The 18,798-nt window shown below is 50.7% G+C and overlaps 1 protein-coding gene across 1 annotated transcript in view; it reads right to left on the bottom strand.

Annotated features, from left to right (window-relative positions):
• LOC143809467 (uncharacterized) overlaps positions 1-18,559 on the bottom strand; it is a 31,210-nt gene extending 12,651 nt beyond the window's left edge. The window contains exons 1-3 of the mRNA XM_077292536.1: positions 18,457-18,559; positions 370-435; positions 207-272 (exon numbers count right to left, since the gene is read on the bottom strand). Of these exons, the coding sequence (XP_077148651.1) occupies positions 207-272; positions 370-435; positions 18,457-18,514 (190 nt within the window). The 5' untranslated portion in view covers positions 18,515-18,559. The remainder of the gene's footprint in view (positions 1-206; positions 273-369; positions 436-18,456) is intronic.
• Positions 18,560-18,798: the final 239 nt, after the last annotated feature.

The following is an 18,798-nucleotide window of genomic DNA, read 5'->3' as shown; positions in this document are numbered from 1 at the left end:
TTGTATGGAGATTTTATATATTTATACAGTCCAGTCATCTGCTGAGGTTCTCCTCCACTGTTAGGGGGAGCCATCCATAGTTGTAATCAGGGTTACCTGGTCAGAAGCCCACTCAGAAGTTTCGCCCTCCCTGAACCAAACCCCTAGCTACGCTTCTGGATGCCCTGTAAGTCTTTACACAGAAGGTGAGACTCCGGCACACTCACCTGTAGGGAGCACAGTTGGCTGCTTCTGTGTGGGAACTGAAGGGATGCTGAGGATTGTGGCTAGAACTGGATAGAAGTAATACAAATCATTAGGTTTACAAAGAGATGGGGCCCACATTTAGGACCCTCCTCTATTAACCAGGATAGCGACGACGCTACTCACCTTCTATGCTGTGTATATTGGTAGGAAGATCCTGCAGAGGTTTTGGAATATCGACCGGCGCAGAGTCTGTCAATACAATAGCAATAATTACAGAGTCTGTGTGCTACGAAATCTATTATGCTCTCTTATATAGCGCCATCATATTCCACGGTGCTTTACAGACATCATCATCACTGTCCCCATTGGGGCTCACAGTCTACATCCCCCATCAGTATAACTTTGAAGTGTGGAAGGAAACCCACGCAAAGAGAGGGAGAACATATAGAGTCCTTGCACATGTGTTCCTTGGTGGGATTTGAACCCAGGACCCCAGTGCTACAATGCTAACTACTGAGCCACCATGCAATATACATACACTGCCCCACCTGCAAGTGTATGAAGAAATATAAGGAGAAAGTGCTTAACTGCACTAGATCTTTCCAAAAATGTCAACCTTTGCTTCCTTAAAATGTGCTGTGAGGCTATGTCTCATGAATGGTGCCCCTCATGCCACCAAAACGGCAATGAACAATAAATCCATGGACTCTACAACAACCTTGAAGGTGTCTTGTGGTATGTGCACATTAGCTGTACCTCCCAAACATTCTGGGTCCAACACTGACAGACCCAAATTTAGGGAGCTGTCCCACTGTCCAGTAAGTGGGGGTTTGTCCCCAGAAGACAGGTACGGTTCCCTATGATGGAGCAGAGACCCGACAGATCCAGATTCAGTTTGGGTAGCGACTGAAGGACCTGCAAGGATATTCTCAAGCGACATGGCTGACAGCAGAGCCCAGCTTGCAGGGGGAAAAACACACAGGCAAGTGGAATGTTTCTGTGTGGGCATCATATTACTTGGGAAGGACAGTGGGGGGCATCACGCTGTGTGAGGGGCATGGAACTGAGTGTGGGAAACACCAGAGGCATCAAAATGTGTGTGAGGGATTGTGGGAAGTATCAAACTGTGTGGAAGACCTGTAGGGGCTTCATACTATGTGTATGTGTTTGTGTGCGGGGGCATCATACTGTGTGTAGGGAATGCGGTGGCATTATACTTTGTGTGTATGGGACTGTGAGGGGCATGATACTGATTATTGTACTGTTGGAAGTATCATACTGTGTGTAGGATATTAAAGGCATCATACTGTGTGGGTGGACTGTTGGGGCATAATACTGTGGCTGGGGGGCATCATACTGTGTGTATTGTGGGGTGGTGTTGGAACGCCCGCCAGGGCCGTGGGGTACTCGGTACCGGGTCCGTTACTTAAAGAGAAGTTTCACAGCAGCGGCGACTCGGTCCATGACCCCGGGCACCCATGTTAAAGGGAATGTATTTAAAGGGTTTTTGTAGAAATAAGGAAAGTTCGTGACGCCATCTGTGGTACTCGGTCAGTAGGGACCAATGCTGCTTAAAGGGGTCCTCTGGGGTGATGTTATGGCAGCTAGATGGTATAACTTCCCACAGGTGAAGTAGGTCCCCAGGAATCCCGATGTAGTAGTTGAAGATGGTGTAATAAGAAACAGAGGATACATGGTTGCAGTCTCTTTACTGAAGCAGTTCAGGCAGCCACAGTCCAGGGTACTGGATCACTGGTGCTGGTGGTGGTCCGGCTGGCTTGGAAGCAAGTTGGGATTTCCCCCTTACCAGGTGGGGTTAGAAGCCTTCCCTCTAGCACTGTGGTGTAGTTCCTTGCTGCCTATAGCTGTCCAACAAGGTCCTCACGACCTCTGTCCTTTGTGTAAGTGAGACACTAACCTGTATGACAGGTGGCTCGAGCCTTTCTACAGGGTCTCTATCATGACCCGGGCTCTATACGCCACTGTGTCTTCAGGTGTTAAGGCGGGCAAGTGACCTGTAGAACAGTTGTCCTGCCGGTTTCTGCTGTGAGTCTTAGAGCCCCTCACAACCTTGGTTTTCCAGCCACCGGTGTCTGCGTTCTGTCAATAGCTAGCTAAATTGCAGCTATTCTCCTCTGGTCTTAACTTCACCTTGCCTCTTTTCCCTTTCAGTCTCTTTATCAGTTTCTCTGATCTGTCTTTCCTTCCCAGGAGCTGCAGAATCACTCGTCTGCACAGCTCCAGCTTTCCTTCCTCACACGTCGCTCTCCTCTCACCAACTACTAACTATTCCTAACTGCCTAGTAATGGCCTAGCAACTGACTCCTCCTGTCCAGAGAGAGCAGTTCCCCTGAAGTTGGGTGTAGAACTCCCTCTTCTGGCCTGGAGTCAGAACAGTGTTGTATGTGCTGATTACCTGTTAAATGGATCCTTCCCTGCTTCCAAGCGTGACACCACTCTCCCCGTGAGGAAAGCGATGCCACTGTAACAACCGATTACATGGGGTGTTACAGTGTAGTTGGCATCATACTGTGTATGTAGGAATGCAGTATGGGGGCATCAAACGGTGTGTGGCAGACTGTAGAGGGTATCATGTGCAGGGGAACATTGTTGACATACTCCTACTTATGGGGTCTATAGGAAGCATTATACAGTGTGCGGGAGACACTAGAGGTATCATACTGTGTGTGAGGAAATGTACAACTGAGGCATCATACTGTGTGTGAGGAAATGTACAACTGAGGCATCATACTGTGTGAGGAAACGTACAACTGAGGCATCATACTGTGTGTGAGGAAACGTACAACTGAGGCATCATACTGTGTGTGAGGAAACATAAAACTGGGGCATCATACTGTGCGTGAGGAAACGTACAACTGGGGTGTCATACTGTGTGTGAGGAAATGTACAACTGAGGCATCATACTGTGTGTGAGGAAACGTACAACTGAGACATCATACTGTGTGTGAGGAAACGTACAACTGAGGCATCATACTGTGTGTGAGGAAACGAACAACTGGGGCGTCATACTGTGTGTGAGGAAACATACAACTGGGGCATCATACTGTGTGTGAGGAAACGTACAACTGAGGCATCATACTGTGTGAGTAAACGTAGAACTGAGGTATCATACTGTGTGTGAGGAAATGTACAACTGGGGCATCATACTGTGTGTGAGGAAACGTACAACTGAGGTATCATACTGTATGTGAGGAAACGTACAACTGAGGTATCATACTGTGTGTGAGGAAACGTGCAACTGAGGTACCATACTGTGTGTGAGGAAACGTACAACTGGGGCGTCATACTGTGTGTGAGGAAACGTACAACTGGGGCGTCATACTTTGTGTGAGGAAACGTACAACTAGGGCATCATACTGTGTGTGAGAAAACGTACAACTGGGGCATCATACTGTGTGTTGGGGAGGGGTCATACTGAGTGGGGGATATTCTGGGGTACTACACTTTGTAAGCGGGTCCAATGTGGGGATCAAATTGTGTGATGGGCTGTGAGCTTCATACTTTGTGGGGGTCACTATAAGGGGTATCATAATATGTGTGAACACTAATAGGCTGCAAAAGTGCTTCTGCAGCGCCCCAGAGTCCTGGTCGTTGCAGTACTGTGGCTCCGCCACTATGGGGAGCTATGGTGCGTCCGATGGCACTGAAGGAGTTCATCTGATCAGGTATCACAGACACCAATACATTTCACAGCCGGGCCTCCGGGGGGAGCTAAGGGTGCTATTCATTAGGCCACTGCCCACCATAGTGGGTAAACTGGGGGTCAGGCAGGAAGTTAGTTGAGAAAGCTGACTGGGTTGGAACCAGGCAACACCTTGTGGCAGAGGGTGTTGTAGGGGAAGATACAGTAGGGTCTCTGTCAGGGGTGGGATCCTGACAGAGGCTTGGCAACGAGAACGAACGTAACGGGACCGTGCCTGCTCCGGGTAGCGGCGGTGCCCAAGAAAGGATTAGAAGAGAGATAGATTGTGCTGAGTGAGAAACGGGATCACGCAAAGGAGAAATACCAGTAGGAGTCGTGCTGTAAGACCGAAGCAACATCCTACTGAGGCGCACTACCGGTGGCCGGAACGCTGAGGGAGTAGAATAACATTCAGCTTCAAGCAATACTCCAAACAGCGGCAGGGCAGTCAGTCTCAGGCGGGCTGTCTAACTCAAATCACCTATGAAGTCTTGGGAGGCAATTGTGGGAGAGGGGCGTCTCTAGGGTCCCGGAAGAACTCCAGGCCTACCCGTCAAACGGGTGCCGTTCCTACCCGAACCTCAGGGAGGGACGGAGGATTAGCAGAACATCATCTAGTCGAGTTGTGAGGGAACATCAGAAACAGACACAACAGTTGTGGGGTACTTTCCGTAAGCACAGCAGGGAAGGACTACAACACCTAGCGCTAGGGGGAAGGCACAGATTTCCTCCTGTGAAGAGAACTCTGGAAGTGTCATTGGACCGGCCGGACTTGCGGAGCCTGGTGAGCCGTATTCTGGATTGAGGACTCAGAGATCTTCAGTAAAGAGGTAAAGAGACTGCAACCTGGTGTCCTTGTTATTTATCGCGACCTGCACCCCACAACTGCACCGTTACAACACCACTTATTGCACCGGACGTCCCCCACTGACAGACAGGGCCACGGACCGGGTCTAGCCACCGTGACAACCCCAGGACTGAGACCTAGAGGCCCGGCTCCGGGTACCCCTCGGCCCTGCGGCGGTGTGGGGGCGCACCACCTTGGCGTCACAAACAGGATCTACTTAAGCCTGAAGAATCAGGTCATGTGTGCCTTGGAACTGTGATTTGTTGTGCTTGGACTGTACTTTATTGAGAGACTGTGTATTGCCATTGACCCAGAGAAGTTCCCGCCAAAACCGCCGCCATTGCAGCGCTGAGGAGAGGCGCAGGAAGAGAAGAGGGGCGTGGAGTAGGCGTAGACGAGCTAGAGAGCGCGAAGGGCAATGGCCGCCCAGTCTAAACATTTCCTGGTCTTGAGGACGTGTCCGTCAACGGCCGAGGTCCGCCTCCTGATCCTGTTTGGAGGGTGGAGACCATGGAGACGGGGCTGCCCACGAAAGAGACCGCGGGAAGAGGACACCGAAGGAGGAGAAAAGATGGCGACACCGAGAGCACCGCGTGGGACTGCCCCGATCCAGCCCGAGGCTGCACCACCCGACACAGCCCCAGATGCGCCAGCGTTGCGGGAGCTGACCCTTACGGAGCTACCGATGGGCCGATCCCCCTTGCCGCCGTCGGCGGAGTGTGTAGCTGCAGCCGAGGCCCGCCAGCTAGCGCGCCGCGTGGAGGCCGAGGCCCGCGTGCTCGCTCGGCTGGGCCAACCCACGGAGGTCCGTCTAACTCCGGTGTCCCCTGCTCCTCCTGACCCGGCCGCGGCTGAAGGTGCGCTGCAAACACAAGGCCTGAAGATTATGCCAGAGGCCGAGCACCTGCGGCGCTTGATGGCTGCATGGCGGAACCGACCGCAACCGGCAGCCCAGATCGATTTAACCACCGTTGCGGAGATCCCATCGTCCCGCTGGGGTGTAGTGGTCTCCTTTAACCCCCGATACGGAAGAGGGGTTATACAGGAGATCGGGGAGCCGCTACAAGTTCACGTGGACCGAGAGGAGGTGGAACATTGCGGTGGAAGGTTCGATCGCGACCTGGAGCCCGGTGATGCCGTAGCTTATACCAGGTGGAGGAGAGCAACAGGTGAGGCTGGCTGGATGGCGCGGGGCGTCCAGCGGTGTGTCGCGCTACAGGCCGCCGCTGCAAACCCCGAAGATGAACCTCCCGCTGAAAAGACAACGGAACCCGACCTTGCGGAGCAGCGGGGGACCCGGACCCACCATGTACCCTGGGGGCGTGCCGGATCCTCGATGAAAAGAACATCCCGGCGAGGGATCCTGTCGTTGTTGGGGCGGGACCCGATCCTTGAACCAGCAGGACGACCCGTTGGTCTGGTGAGACCCGGGAGGAAACCACCTTCCTCCCCGAAAAATGAGTAAGCATGATCGCTCTAAAAATGTAAATAGTTCTCTCTTTGTTTAACTGTTTGTTTACTGTTTGCTAAACCCGTCCAGGGTTAATTCCTTATGGATCCCCCTGCTGACCTGGGATCCTTGTTATTTGTTTACTTTTCTTCAAGTTTGCACAAAATTGAAAGAACTGCAGTAATCATGGACCGTGCATGATACAAACTTTTTTCCTGTATATAGTTTGCACCTTCTTAAAGGCGCTTCCTACTGGTTTTACTTAAAGACTCTTTGCGAAGATACCGTACCGGAACCTTTGCTGAGCATGGACTGGTAGTCTGAGAAGACGAACTACCTCAGAAAGACTTGATCCCCTCTTAAAGGGGATGCCAAAAGTGTACTTATGAGTGATACTGTTTTAGAACAGTAATGTGATGACAATGCTTAAAGTGAAAATGATAATTTTTTACATGAAACAGTTATATGTATTTGATTGGTTAAACGTAAAGAAATGTAGATGATGTTTCCAGAAAGAAAGTTAGAAGAAAGATGCAGAAGGCCCGTAGGGGTAGACAGAGTGTTCTGCATAGTCAGTAGGAAGAACGTAATAATGAGGATTGATGTTATAAGAGAATAGTTGATAATGTTGATAAGAAAATGGGGATAGAAGGTAAACCCTGAGTCCTCCATAGTAAGTTAGTTATTGTAAAGAAAGAGTTAATAATGTGTTACAGAAGACAGAAAGTGAACCCGTAGGGGTTGGGTAGTGGGTCCTCCTAGGAGCCATACATAGATGGCTCAGTGCTTCTAAAACTGAAAGTAATGTTATAATCTATACTGTGTATAGAAGTTGAAAAGGCAGTAGGCCCTGGCTGAACGGGGCGGTCCTGTAACAGAAAGGAGAGGCAGTAGGTCTGGTGCCGATAGGACAGGTGGTCCTGCAGATTCTAGAAGGAGAATGAAAAAAGTTAACTTACCTTATAATGTGATTATAGGAAGGTCTTTGGTGGATACAGAGTGTATGTCCTTAAAGGCAATGTTAAAGTACTGTTCAGCAATTTTTGCACTTAGTAGAATACCCGGTTGGGTAACAGGAGTTATTTATAGCCTGTAATTTATAGTGTTTAATGTTTAACCATGTTTTGTAACGTTCAAGTGTCCTCACCTCCCATAAAGGGAAGCTTGTTCAAGTATACGTATTGTTATTTGCACTCAACAAAAATTGTATGTCTTTTTGCTAAACTTGTATTGTTGTTTTCTTCCCAGTCCCGGAGTACTGTGTTTAACCAGGGGGGAGTGCAGCGCCCCAGAGTCCTGGTCGTTGCAGTACTGTGGCTCCGCCACTATGGGGAGCTATGGTGCGTCCGATGGCACTGAAGGAGTTCATCTGATCAGGTATCACAGACACCAATACATTTCACAGCCGGGCCTCCGGGGGGAGCTAAGGGTGCTATTCATTAGGCCACTCCCCACCATAGTGGGTAAACTGGGGGTCAGGCAGGAAGTTAGTTGAGAAAGCTGACTGGGTTGGAACCAGGCAACACCTTGTGGCAGAGGGTGTTGTAGGGGAAGATACAGTAGGGTCTCTGTCAGGGGTGGGATCCTGACAGAGGCTTGGCAACGAGAACGAACGTAACGGGACCGTGCCTGCTCCGGGTAGCGGCGGTGCCCAAGAAAGGATTAGAAGAGAGATAGATTGTGCTGAGTGAGAAACGGGATCACGCAAAGGAGAAATACCAGTAGGAGTCGTGCTGTAAGACCGAAGCAACATCCTACTGAGGCGCACTACCGGTGGCCGGAACGCCGAGGGAGTAGAATAACATTCAGCTTCAAGCAATACTCCAAACAGCGGCAGGGCAGTCAGTCTCAGGCGGGCTGTCTAACTCAAATCACCTATGAAGTCTTGGGAGGCAATTGTGGGAGAGGGCCGTCTCTAGGGTCCCGGAAGAACTCCAGGCCTACCCGTCAAACGGGTGCCGTTCCTACCCGAACCTCAGGGAGGGACGGAGGATTAGCAGAACATCATCTAGTCGAGTTGTGAGGGAACATCAGAAACAGACACAACAGTTGTGGGGTACTTTCCGTAAGCACAGCAGGGAAGGACTACAACACCTAGCGCTAGGGGGAAGGCACAGATTTCCTCCTGTGAAGAGAACTCTGGAAGTGTCATTGGACCGGCCGGACTTGCGCAGCCTGGTGAGCCGTATTCTGGATTGAGGACTCAGAGATCTTCAGTAAAGAGGTAAAGAGACTGCAACCTGGTGTCCTTGTTATTTATCGCGACCTGCACCCCACAACTGCACCGTTACAACACCACTTATTGCACCGGACGTCCCCCACTGACAGACAGGGCCACGGACCGGGTCTAGCCACCGTGACAACCCCAGGACTGAGACCTAGAGGCCCGGCTCCGGGTACCCCTCGGCCATGCGGCGGTGTGGGGGCGCACCACTTCAGTATGTGTCCCCCTTTCCTTTTCCTCAGTTAGGAGGTATGGCGATGGGCAGAGTGACCGGAAACAACGTTACCTATCCAGCTAACCAAACATAGAGGATGGACTTCCGGGGAGGAAGGGGACAATTACCTGAGCATCAGTCCTCAGGACTAATGAAGTAGCTGCAATAGCATTGTGTTCTGCAATAATCCAGCCATCTAAAATAACTGTTATATTGCTGTGGCTCTTTAGAAAGGAAATATCCCATTAATAAAGGCGGGAATCATCATGGCAATGCTCCTATGATGTGCCGAGTATTATCTGTTGGGCCTGTAGCCAAAGGAGGATTGTAGCCATGAAGCACAGACCAATTTTTTTACGAAATAACTGATGCAACCCTGCAAGTTGCACAAAGGTGAGGACGGCTAGAGCAAACAGTCACCTACAAGAGACTTATGGCGGCACGGTGTGATGAGTTGCGAGCAGGTACAGACTGGGACTGAAATTCAGCCCTGGCAGTTAAAATCACACAGGCCCATACTGTCCCCGTCCCCAAGCACAAGATGGGAATATGCAGCGCCCCAGAGTCCTGGTCGTTGCAGTACTGGAGCTCCGCCGCTAAGGGGGGCTATGGTACGTCTGATGGCACTGAAGGAGTTCATCTGACCAGGTATCACAGACACCAATACACTTCACAGTCTGGCCTCCAGGGGGAGCTAAGGGTTCTATTCATTAGGCCACTCCTTACAATCTGGTAAAACTGGGGGTTAGGCAGGAAGTTAGAGGAGAAAGCTGACTGGGTTGGAACCAGGCAACACCTGGTGGCAGAGGGTGTTGTAGGGGAAGATTCAGAGGGGTCCCTGTCAGGGGTGGGATCCTGACAGAGGCCTAGCAACCAGAAAGAACGTTACGGGACCGCACCTGCACGATATAGCGGCGGTACCCTAAGAAAGGACAAGAAGCGAGGTTTATTGTGCTGAGTGAGAAACGAGATCAACGCAACAAGGAGAATACCAGTAGGAGTCGTGCTGTAAGACGAGGCAACATCCTATTGAGGCGCATAACCGGTGGCCGGAACGCCGAGGAAGTATAGAGCTCCAAGCCAAACTTCAAACCTACGGCAGGACAGTCAGTCAGAGGCGGGCTGTCTCACCCAATTGACCTAGGAAGACACAGGGGGGTAACAACAGGAGTGGGGCGACGCTAGAGTCCCGGAAGAGCTCCGAGCCTCCCCGTCATACGGGTGCGTCCTAACCATAAGATCTGGGGGACGTGGAAGAACATCAGAATCGAGTTGTGAGGGAACACGAGAAACAGACACAACAGTTGTGGGGTACTATCCCGTAAGCGCAGCAGGGGAGGACCACAACACACAAGCGCTAGACGGTAGGCACAGATTTCCACCTGCAAAGGGAACTCTGGAGGTGCCATCGGACCGGCCAGGCTTGCGCAGCCCGGTTAACCGTATTCCGGATTGAGGACCCTGAAGCCTTCAGTAAAGAGGTAAAGAGACTGCAACCTGGTGTCCTTGTTATTTACTGTGACCGGCACTTCACCGCACCATAACATCATCACCATACCCACACCTTTTATTGGGCGCCCCTCAGCAGGGTCACGGACCGGGTCCAGCCACCGTGACAACCCCAGAACAGAGACTCAGAGGCCCGGTACCGGGTACCCCTCGACCCTGCGACAGTGGGGGCGCTGCAAACTTGGCGTCACGAACAGGATCTACTTAAGCCTGAAAAATCGGGTCATGTGTGCCTTGGAACTGTGATTTATTATACTTGGACTGTGACTTATTGCAAAGACTGTGCTGTGCCACTTGCCGCCAAAATCTGCCGCCATTACAGCGCTGAGGAGAGCGCAGGAGAAGAAGAGGGGCGTGGAGTAGGCGTGGACCAGCTGAAGAGCGCGAAAGACAATGGCCGCCCAGTCTAAATATTTTTGCATCCTGAGGACGTGTCCGTCAGCAGCAGAGGTCCGCCTTCTCATCCTCTTTGGAGGGTGGAGACCATGGAGACGGGGCCGCCCACGAAAGAGACTGCGGGAAGAGGACACTGGAGAGGAAGCGAAGATGGCGACGCCGGGAGCACCGCGTGGGAATGACCCGACTCAGCGAGAGGCTGCACAACCCGACACAGCCCCGGATACGCCATCGTTGCGGGAACTGACCCTTGCGGAGCTACCGATGGGCCGACCCCCCTGGCCGCCGTCCGAGGAGTGTGTGGCTGCAGCCGAGGCCCGGCAGATAGCCCACCGCCTGGAAGCCGACGCCCGTGTGATCGCTCGGCTGGGCCAGCCTACGGAGGTCCGCCTAACTCCGGTGTCCCCTACTTCCTCCATCCCAGCAGCGACAGGGCGTGAGCTGCGGGCACCGGCCCTGAAGATCCTGCCGGAGGCAGAACACCTGCGGTGCCTGATGACAGCATGGCGGAACAGTCCCCAGCCTGCAGCCCAGGTCGATCTGACATGCGTTGAAGAGACCCCGCCGTCACACTGGGGTGTTGTGGTGTCCTTTAACTCCCGGAAAGGACGGGGAGTTATCCAAGAGATCGGGGAGCCACTACAGGTCCGTGTTGACCGAGAGGAAGTGGAGCCCTGCGGGGGAAGGTACGATTGCGACCTGGAACCTGGCGACGCAGTGACCTATACCCGGTGGAGGAGGGAAACTGGCGAAACGGGCTGGATGGCTCGGGGCGTCCAGCGGTGTGTCGCCCTCCAGGCTGCTACCGGGACATCTGAGGACGAGCCTCCTGCAGAGAAGGTGATGGAACCTGTCTCCGTGAAATCTCCAGAGGTCCGGGCTCACCATGCGCCCCTGGGTCGCGCTTGCCCACGAGTAAGGAGGGCATCCCGGCGAGGGATCCTGTCATTGCTGGAGCCAGGACCGGCCCTTGCTACACCAACGCGACCCATTGGCCGGGTGAGGCCTGGAAGGAGACTGCCAGAAACTGAGTAATGAGTAAGCAAAAATGCTTTGATTGTAAATAGTTCATTGTTTTTCTGCTGTTATGCTGCTAAAACCCGTACGGGTTCACTTTCTGTCCTCATTCTTCTATCAACATTATTAAACATTTCTTACAATTAACTAGCTTGTTACATTTAACTTTTACATATCAGCATTATTACTTCTTCTTTTAAAGCATCATCATTCCTTAAGTGCTATCGATGAACATCCCCTTTAAGAGGGGACCAAGTCTCTATGAGGTAGTGCAACTTCTCAAGCTGCAAGTCCGTATGCAGCAAGGACTCCGGTACTGCTTCCAGGAACAGTTTCTTCGCAAAGAGTCCCTTTCTTTTATAAAACCAGTAGAGAGCACCTTTAAGAAGGTGCAAACTATTTACAATATCAGTTTTTTAATCATTCACCGTCCATGATTCGGCAGTCTCTTGATAACTGAGGCAAAAAGTAGAAAACAAACAAAAGGCAATAGGGATCCCGGGTCAACAAAGGGATCCCTTTAAGAGTTAACCCTGGACGGGGTTAGTCAGTGAGTCCTCCTAGGAGCCACACAGAGATGGCTCAGTAATCCTGAACTGAAAGATGGATGATATGTTCTATACTGTGTATAGTAGTAGAAAGACAGTAGGCCCGGGCAGAAAGGGGCGGTCCTGTAACAGAAAGGAGAGGCAGTAGGCCTGGAGCAGTTAGGACAGGCGGTCCTGCAGATGTAAAGAAGGAGAATGCATAAAAGTTGATTAGCCTTATAATGTGTTATAAGAAGGTCTTTAGTGGATTTAGCGAGTACGTCCTTAAAGGCAAAGTTAAATTATTGTTCAAAGAATTTGCACTTAGTAGAATACCCAGTTGGGTAAGAAAAGTTATTTATAGTATGTTATTTAAAGTATTTAACCATGTTTGTAATGTTCAAGTGTCCTCACCTCCCATAAAGGGAAGCTCTGTTAAAAAGTTTACTTGTACTTGCATTTTCAAAAATTGTATGTCTTTTTGCTGACATGTATTGTTGTTTTCTTCCCAGTCCAGGAGTACTGGATTTAACCGGGGGGGAGTGCAGCGCCCCAGAGTCCTGGTCGTTGCAGTACTGGAGCTCCGCCGCTAAGGGGGGCTATGGTACGTCTGATGGCACTGAAGGAGTTCATCTGACCAGGTATCACAGACACCAATACACTTCACAGTCTGGCCTCCAGGGGGAGCTAAGGGTTCTATTCATTAGGCCACTCCTCACAATCTGGTAAAACTGGGGGTTAGGCAGGAAGTTAGAGGAGAAAGCTGACTGGGTTGGAACCAGGCAACACCTGGTGGCAGAGGGTGTTGTAGGGGAAGATTCAGAGGGGTCCCTGTCAGGGGTGGGATCCTGACAGAGGCCTAGCAACCAGAAAGAACGTTACGGGACCGCGCCTGCACGATATAGCGGCGGTACCCTAAGAAAGGACAAGAAGCGAGGTTTATTGTGCTGAGTGAGAAACGAGATCAACGCAACAAGGAGAATACCAGTAGGAGTCGTGCTGTAAGACGAGGCAACATCCTATTGAGGTGCATAACCGGTGGCCGGAACGCCGAGGAAGTATAGAGCTCCAAGCCAAACTTCAAACCTACGGCAGGACAGTCAGTCAGAGGCGGGCTGTCTCACCCAATTGACCTAGGAAGACACAGGGGGGTAACAACAGGAGTGGGGCGACGCTAGAGTCCCGGAAGAGCTCCGAGCCTCCCCGTCATACGGGTGCGTCCTAACCATAAGATCTGGGGGACGTGGAAGAACATCAGAATCGAGTTGTGAGGGAACACGAGAAACAGACACAACAGTTGTGGGGTACTATCCCGTAAGCACAGCAGGGGAGGACCACAACACACAAGCGCTAGACGGTAGGCACAGATTTCCACCTGCAAAGGGAACTCTGGAGGTGCCATCGGACCGGCCAGGCTTGCGCAGCCCGGTTAACCGTATTCCGGATTGAGGACCCTGAAGCCTTCAGTAAAGAGGTAAAGAGACTGCAACCTGGTGTCCTTGTTATTTACTGCGACCGGCACTTCACCGCACCATAACATCATCACCATACCCACACCTTTTATTGGGCGCCCCTCAGCAGGGTCACGGACCGGGTCCAGCCACCGTGACAACCCCAGAACAGAGACTCAGAGGCCCGGTACCGGGTACCCCTCGACCCTGCGACAGTGGGGGCGCTGCAAACATATTACTAATATTACTCTGGATGGAGGAAAGCAAGATTTCCTACAAGGCCAATATTTCCAATGAAACTCGTGGCCTGCTGGGGTAAGTGACGGAGTCAGTGACTTGGTGCTTCGTCACAACTCTTACAGTATGGGTGTCTTGAGAACACCAATTCTGTTAATAACATAGCTAACAAGGTGGCCCATGGCCAGACAGGCCCTTCTGGCATTTGCCAGATGGCCAGTCCGGACCTGACTGCAAGCCATCAGTCACTTTGGTGCTGTCCAATGTGGTGAGAACTCCTGCAAAGATGAAGATCTCCCACCCTAAAGAAAGGACTGCTCAGAAAGGCAGTTAGTTGTTTGTTATTAATGAAGACTATTTAGCTGCAATATTTGACTTTTTTGGGGATCCCCTTACACATAAGCTCCAGCAACCACAGTCAAACAAATATTGGTGATTAATGCATTGCTGATACTGGCGTGTGTACCAGGGAGGAGGAGAGGAGCATTAACGCAACAAGGAGGCAAAGGCTTGCCATAAGAGAACGTGACTGTACTGTTAATGGTGTAAGAGTCTGGCACTGTTTACGGGCAGGGCATTTAGTGGAGCACATTGCTGGTCCTGTTATGGGGTAATGTGGCTATAACTATTATTGAGGCACTGTTATGAGAAAAGTGCTTACAGTATTATAGCACACTGTGACTGGAACTGTTAAAAGGAAAGTATCGGTCTCTGTAATGGTAAAATGATTTTAAGGGAACAAGGAACTGGCACTTTTATGAGCACATGGCTTGAGCTATTATGGGGCAATTGACTACAAGAGCTCACACAATTTGTGATCGCCCGGTATATGTAGGCTTGCCTTCCAATTGCCATAGATCCAATGGGAATGCTGGGGAGCCATCCTTCTGTCCTGGGAGGTCGGCCGCATGTTATGCTTTTAACTGAATCTGAGTCTTTAGGATATAGATGTAGTTGAATATAGTGGTGGAGCAGGGAGTATTCCTTCAAGGCTCCACCATTCATCTGAAGATCAGCATCGGCTGTACAATGACAACACTACATGGCGCCAAATGCTCTGAAACACTCAAGCTCAGTTCTGCCCCATGAGAACATGGCTAGGTGGGCCCACACTAAATGGGGAATGAGGCACAGTGGGGCATCATACTGTGTGGGGAGCAATATCATGGGATCATACTGTGTGTGTAGCGCTATAGCGGGATCATTCTGTGTCTGGGGGAAGTGAGCACAGCATAATGTGTAAGTGGAGCACTATGGGGATATCATTTTATGGGGGCACTGATGGGATTTCATAATGTATAAAAGGAGGTGCTGTGGTGGTGTGGCACCCCAGGAATTCGGGTACCACAGTGATGCTGCCCTCCTCTCGGGGAGGGTAGTGCCATGCCGGGAGACAGGAGGGATCACCTTTGCAGGTAATCTTGCACACAACACCTTCTGACTCCAGGCCAGATGGGGGATCGCAAAACCCGGTTTTAGGGCAGCTTCCCTAGATCCATCCTAGTCTGGAGGAGGTGTCAGTCAGGGAGAGACAAGAGACAGGGAAGGAGCTGAGAAGAGATCAAGGGCTAGAGGAGGCTGCGATTGGGCCTCCTTGGTCCTCCTTTGAGCCAGAGTGCAGAAACTTGGCACTGGGAGCCCGAGGCTGTGGGGAACTGCAAGCCCCATAGCAGAACCAGAGGACATAGGACTGCATGTAAATTGCCCACACCAAACCTGAGGTACAGCAGCATTTTAGAGCCTGGAGTCACCATGTCAGAGACCCCAAGAGTATGGCTCAGGCTGTCTACCCTGCACGTGCTGTCCCAGGACAGGAGAGAGAGAAAGTGTTCCTTGTTTGGACTACAGGCAGCAAGGGACCAGAAACCAACGCATAAGTGGAAGGCCCCAACCTGACCTGCCAAAGAGATCTCTACTTGTTTGCAGGTTGCCTGGACTCCATCTGTACCTGTACCTGGTACCCTGGACTGTGGTCTGCAACATCAGTAAACCAGGTAAAGATTGCAGCCCTGCATCCTCTACTTATTCACTGGTGACCCACCATCCTTGCCACATACACCTTGGGAGCCCTGGGGACCCCGCTTCACCTGTGGGATGCATCACTATCCAGCCGCCATACCATCACCCCAGAGAACCCCTTTAGGTGGCGTTGGTCCCTACTGACCGAGAACCACAGGTGGCAACACAAACATAGACTTTATTAAACCCTTAAAAGACAATCCTCTTTAATTTGAGTGCCCAGGGCACGGACCGGGTTGCTGCCACCATGACCATCCCTTTGACCACAACCGGACCCGGTGCCGAGTACCCCAGGCCCTGGCGGGTGACTCAGTGGCATCATGAGTAGGGGGCATCATGGATGCATCATAATGTGTGTGGTGGGACATCATACTATGTGGAAGAGCAATGAGAGGGCATCATACTTTGAGGTGAAGGGCATAAGAGGAGTATAAATCTATGTGAGGACATCAAGGGGCCTCACAAGGAGCATTACTTGTGTGTGGGAGTGCAGCGCCCCAGAGTCCTGGTCGTTGCAGTACTGTCGCTCCACCACTAAGGGGAGTGATGGTATGTCTGATGGCAATAAAGGAGTTCACCTGACCAGGTATCACAGTCACACATTACACTTCACACTCCGGCCACCAGGGGGAGCAAAGGGTTCTATGTATTAGGCCACTCCTCACACTCTGGTAAAACTGGGGGTTGGATAGGAAGTTAGGAGAAGCTGACTGGGTTTTGCCCAGGTAAGATCTAGTGAGAGAAGAGCGTTGCTTGGGAAGATCCAGGGGGGTCCCTGTCAGGGGTGGGATCCTGACAGAGGCCTAGCGAAAGGACAGATCGTTACGGAGCCGCGCCTGCACTTCATTGCGGCGGCATCTTAAGAAAGGACACGAAGCAAAGTATATTGTGGAGAAGTGAGAAACGAGATCACAACACAAAGGCGATAGCACCAGTAGGAGTCGTGCCCTGAGATCGGCAACATCCTACTGAGGCGCGTAGCCGGTGGCCGAAACGCCGAGGAAGTATTGGGCTCTACGCATTACTTCAAACCAACGGCAGGGCAGTTAATTTTAGGTTGGCTGCCTCACCTTATTCACCTAATGAAGACAACGGAGGCAATTGTGGGAGAGGGGCGTCTCTAGGGTCCCTATAAAATAACTCCAGGCCTCATATGGGTGCGTCCTATCCATACCATCTGGGGGACGGAGAGAGAAACAGAAACATACACAACAGTTGTGAGGACTATCCCGTGGTGCTTAGCAGGGAAGTACTACGACACCCAGGCGCTAGTAGGTAGGCACTGATTTCCACCTGCAAAGGGAACTCTGGATGTGCCTTCGGACCGGCCGGTCTCAGCCAGCCCTGTTAGCAGTGCTCTGGATTGCGGATGCCGAAGCCTTCAGTAAAGAGGTAAAGAGACTGCAACCCTGTGTCCTCGTTATTTACTGCGACCTACACCACCACCTACACCTTTTATTGGGCGCCCCTTAGCAGGACCACGGACCGGGTCGGGCCACCGTGACATCCTCAGAACCGAGAGACCCGGATCCGAGTATCCCGCTGTCCTGCGTTTGGGGGCCGCTCCAGGAGCACAAAAAAAGAACTGCATGGAGTTTGGGGTTAGGACTGTGGCTTAACTGTTTATAAAAAATGTGTCCCCAGTTCCTGCCTTGCAGAGTTGGGAGCTCTGATTAGTAGCAGATTCTTTAAGGTTTGCATGGAGCCTCCTTGGATTGGACACTCAATGAGCCTTAGGTCACTGGTTCATCAATTCTCCTTTTTTGAACCACTTTGGTAGGTGCTAACCATTGTATAATGGTAACACCTCAAAAGTCCCATCAATCAATGAAGAGCAATAGATATCACATTCCCACTTATTTAAAAGAAAGCTCCATCAATTGACCTTGGATATAAAGTCAAAACTTTATAGGACCTTTCATTCTAATAGGTCCTCTCTAATGCTAACTACAAATATCACCAAATAAAATGTCAGAAGATGGCTTAAATGGATTATTTTCCCTACAACAGTTGTTACTTATGCAAAGATATGTGTCCTGTTTTGGTCCTACCGCTGGAACTACCACTAATCACAAAAAGAGTTGTCCCATGTTCCCCATGTCACTGTCTAGCGGTGGTCATGTATCTGCACTAGCACTTCACTCATATAGGACTTTTTTTTACCCATTCTAGGGACTGGTGAGGGTCTTATAGATCTGTAATAGTCAATTGAGTGGTGGCTACTCATGCACTACCACACCACTAAACTGGCACTTTAGGACCTCTGTTCCCAGGATTGTTGGGGGTCCCATCTAACAGATCCCATCCATCATGTGGACAGATGACACATTTTATATATGCGCCTATAAGCCATTTGAAAAAGACAATCCTTCAGTAAGTTTGAGTTTTGATGTCGGCAAAGACTTGACATATACCTTGACCAAACCAAGGTGAACCATCCACATGTAAAGGACATTATCTAATTCTAGACACATTATCCAGAGTTAGAAAAACCAGTTGTAGTCAGAGATGAATGTAAAAGAGGATGACAAATACTATCAAAAAATCCCAAGTATTATGGGCAAGCCATTGAAAAACCTGAAGACCCCAAGAGAATGAGTAACCTTCTTGAAGAAAGCTATTAGTATGGTCGCTCTTAGGATGACCCAATTGTTACCCAACCATGAATGTACTTACAACTCAGATGGAATCCAGCCACCAGCAAAAGTGAAAACACAGCTTTGGGTTCCACCATTATTAACCTTCAGGGAATCTTCTAGGAAAGATGACTTGGTCTGCTACCTCTAGAATGAGCATCTTCCTTCTACGAAAGCCAATACTTATATATGTCATGCATCATCCAGACCTAGCCCAACACTTAGCATCTTTCTCCACCCTTATTGTAAAATCATTCCAGGGTCAGGAAACACTTACTGAGGGTGACAGGAAGGTCCACACCTAAAAATTACTGTCCATACACCAGTTTTTATGGTTAAGATGTTAATCACTAATAAGGCAGAAGGTCTGGGAGTCAGAGTT

The sequence above is a fragment of the Ranitomeya variabilis genome, chromosome 2 (genome assembly GCF_051348905.1).
Source record: "Ranitomeya variabilis isolate aRanVar5 chromosome 2, aRanVar5.hap1, whole genome shotgun sequence".
In the NCBI taxonomy this organism is placed as follows: domain Eukaryota; kingdom Metazoa; phylum Chordata; class Amphibia; order Anura; family Dendrobatidae; genus Ranitomeya; species Ranitomeya variabilis.
This window is presented reverse-complemented; position numbering and strand designations above follow the sequence as displayed.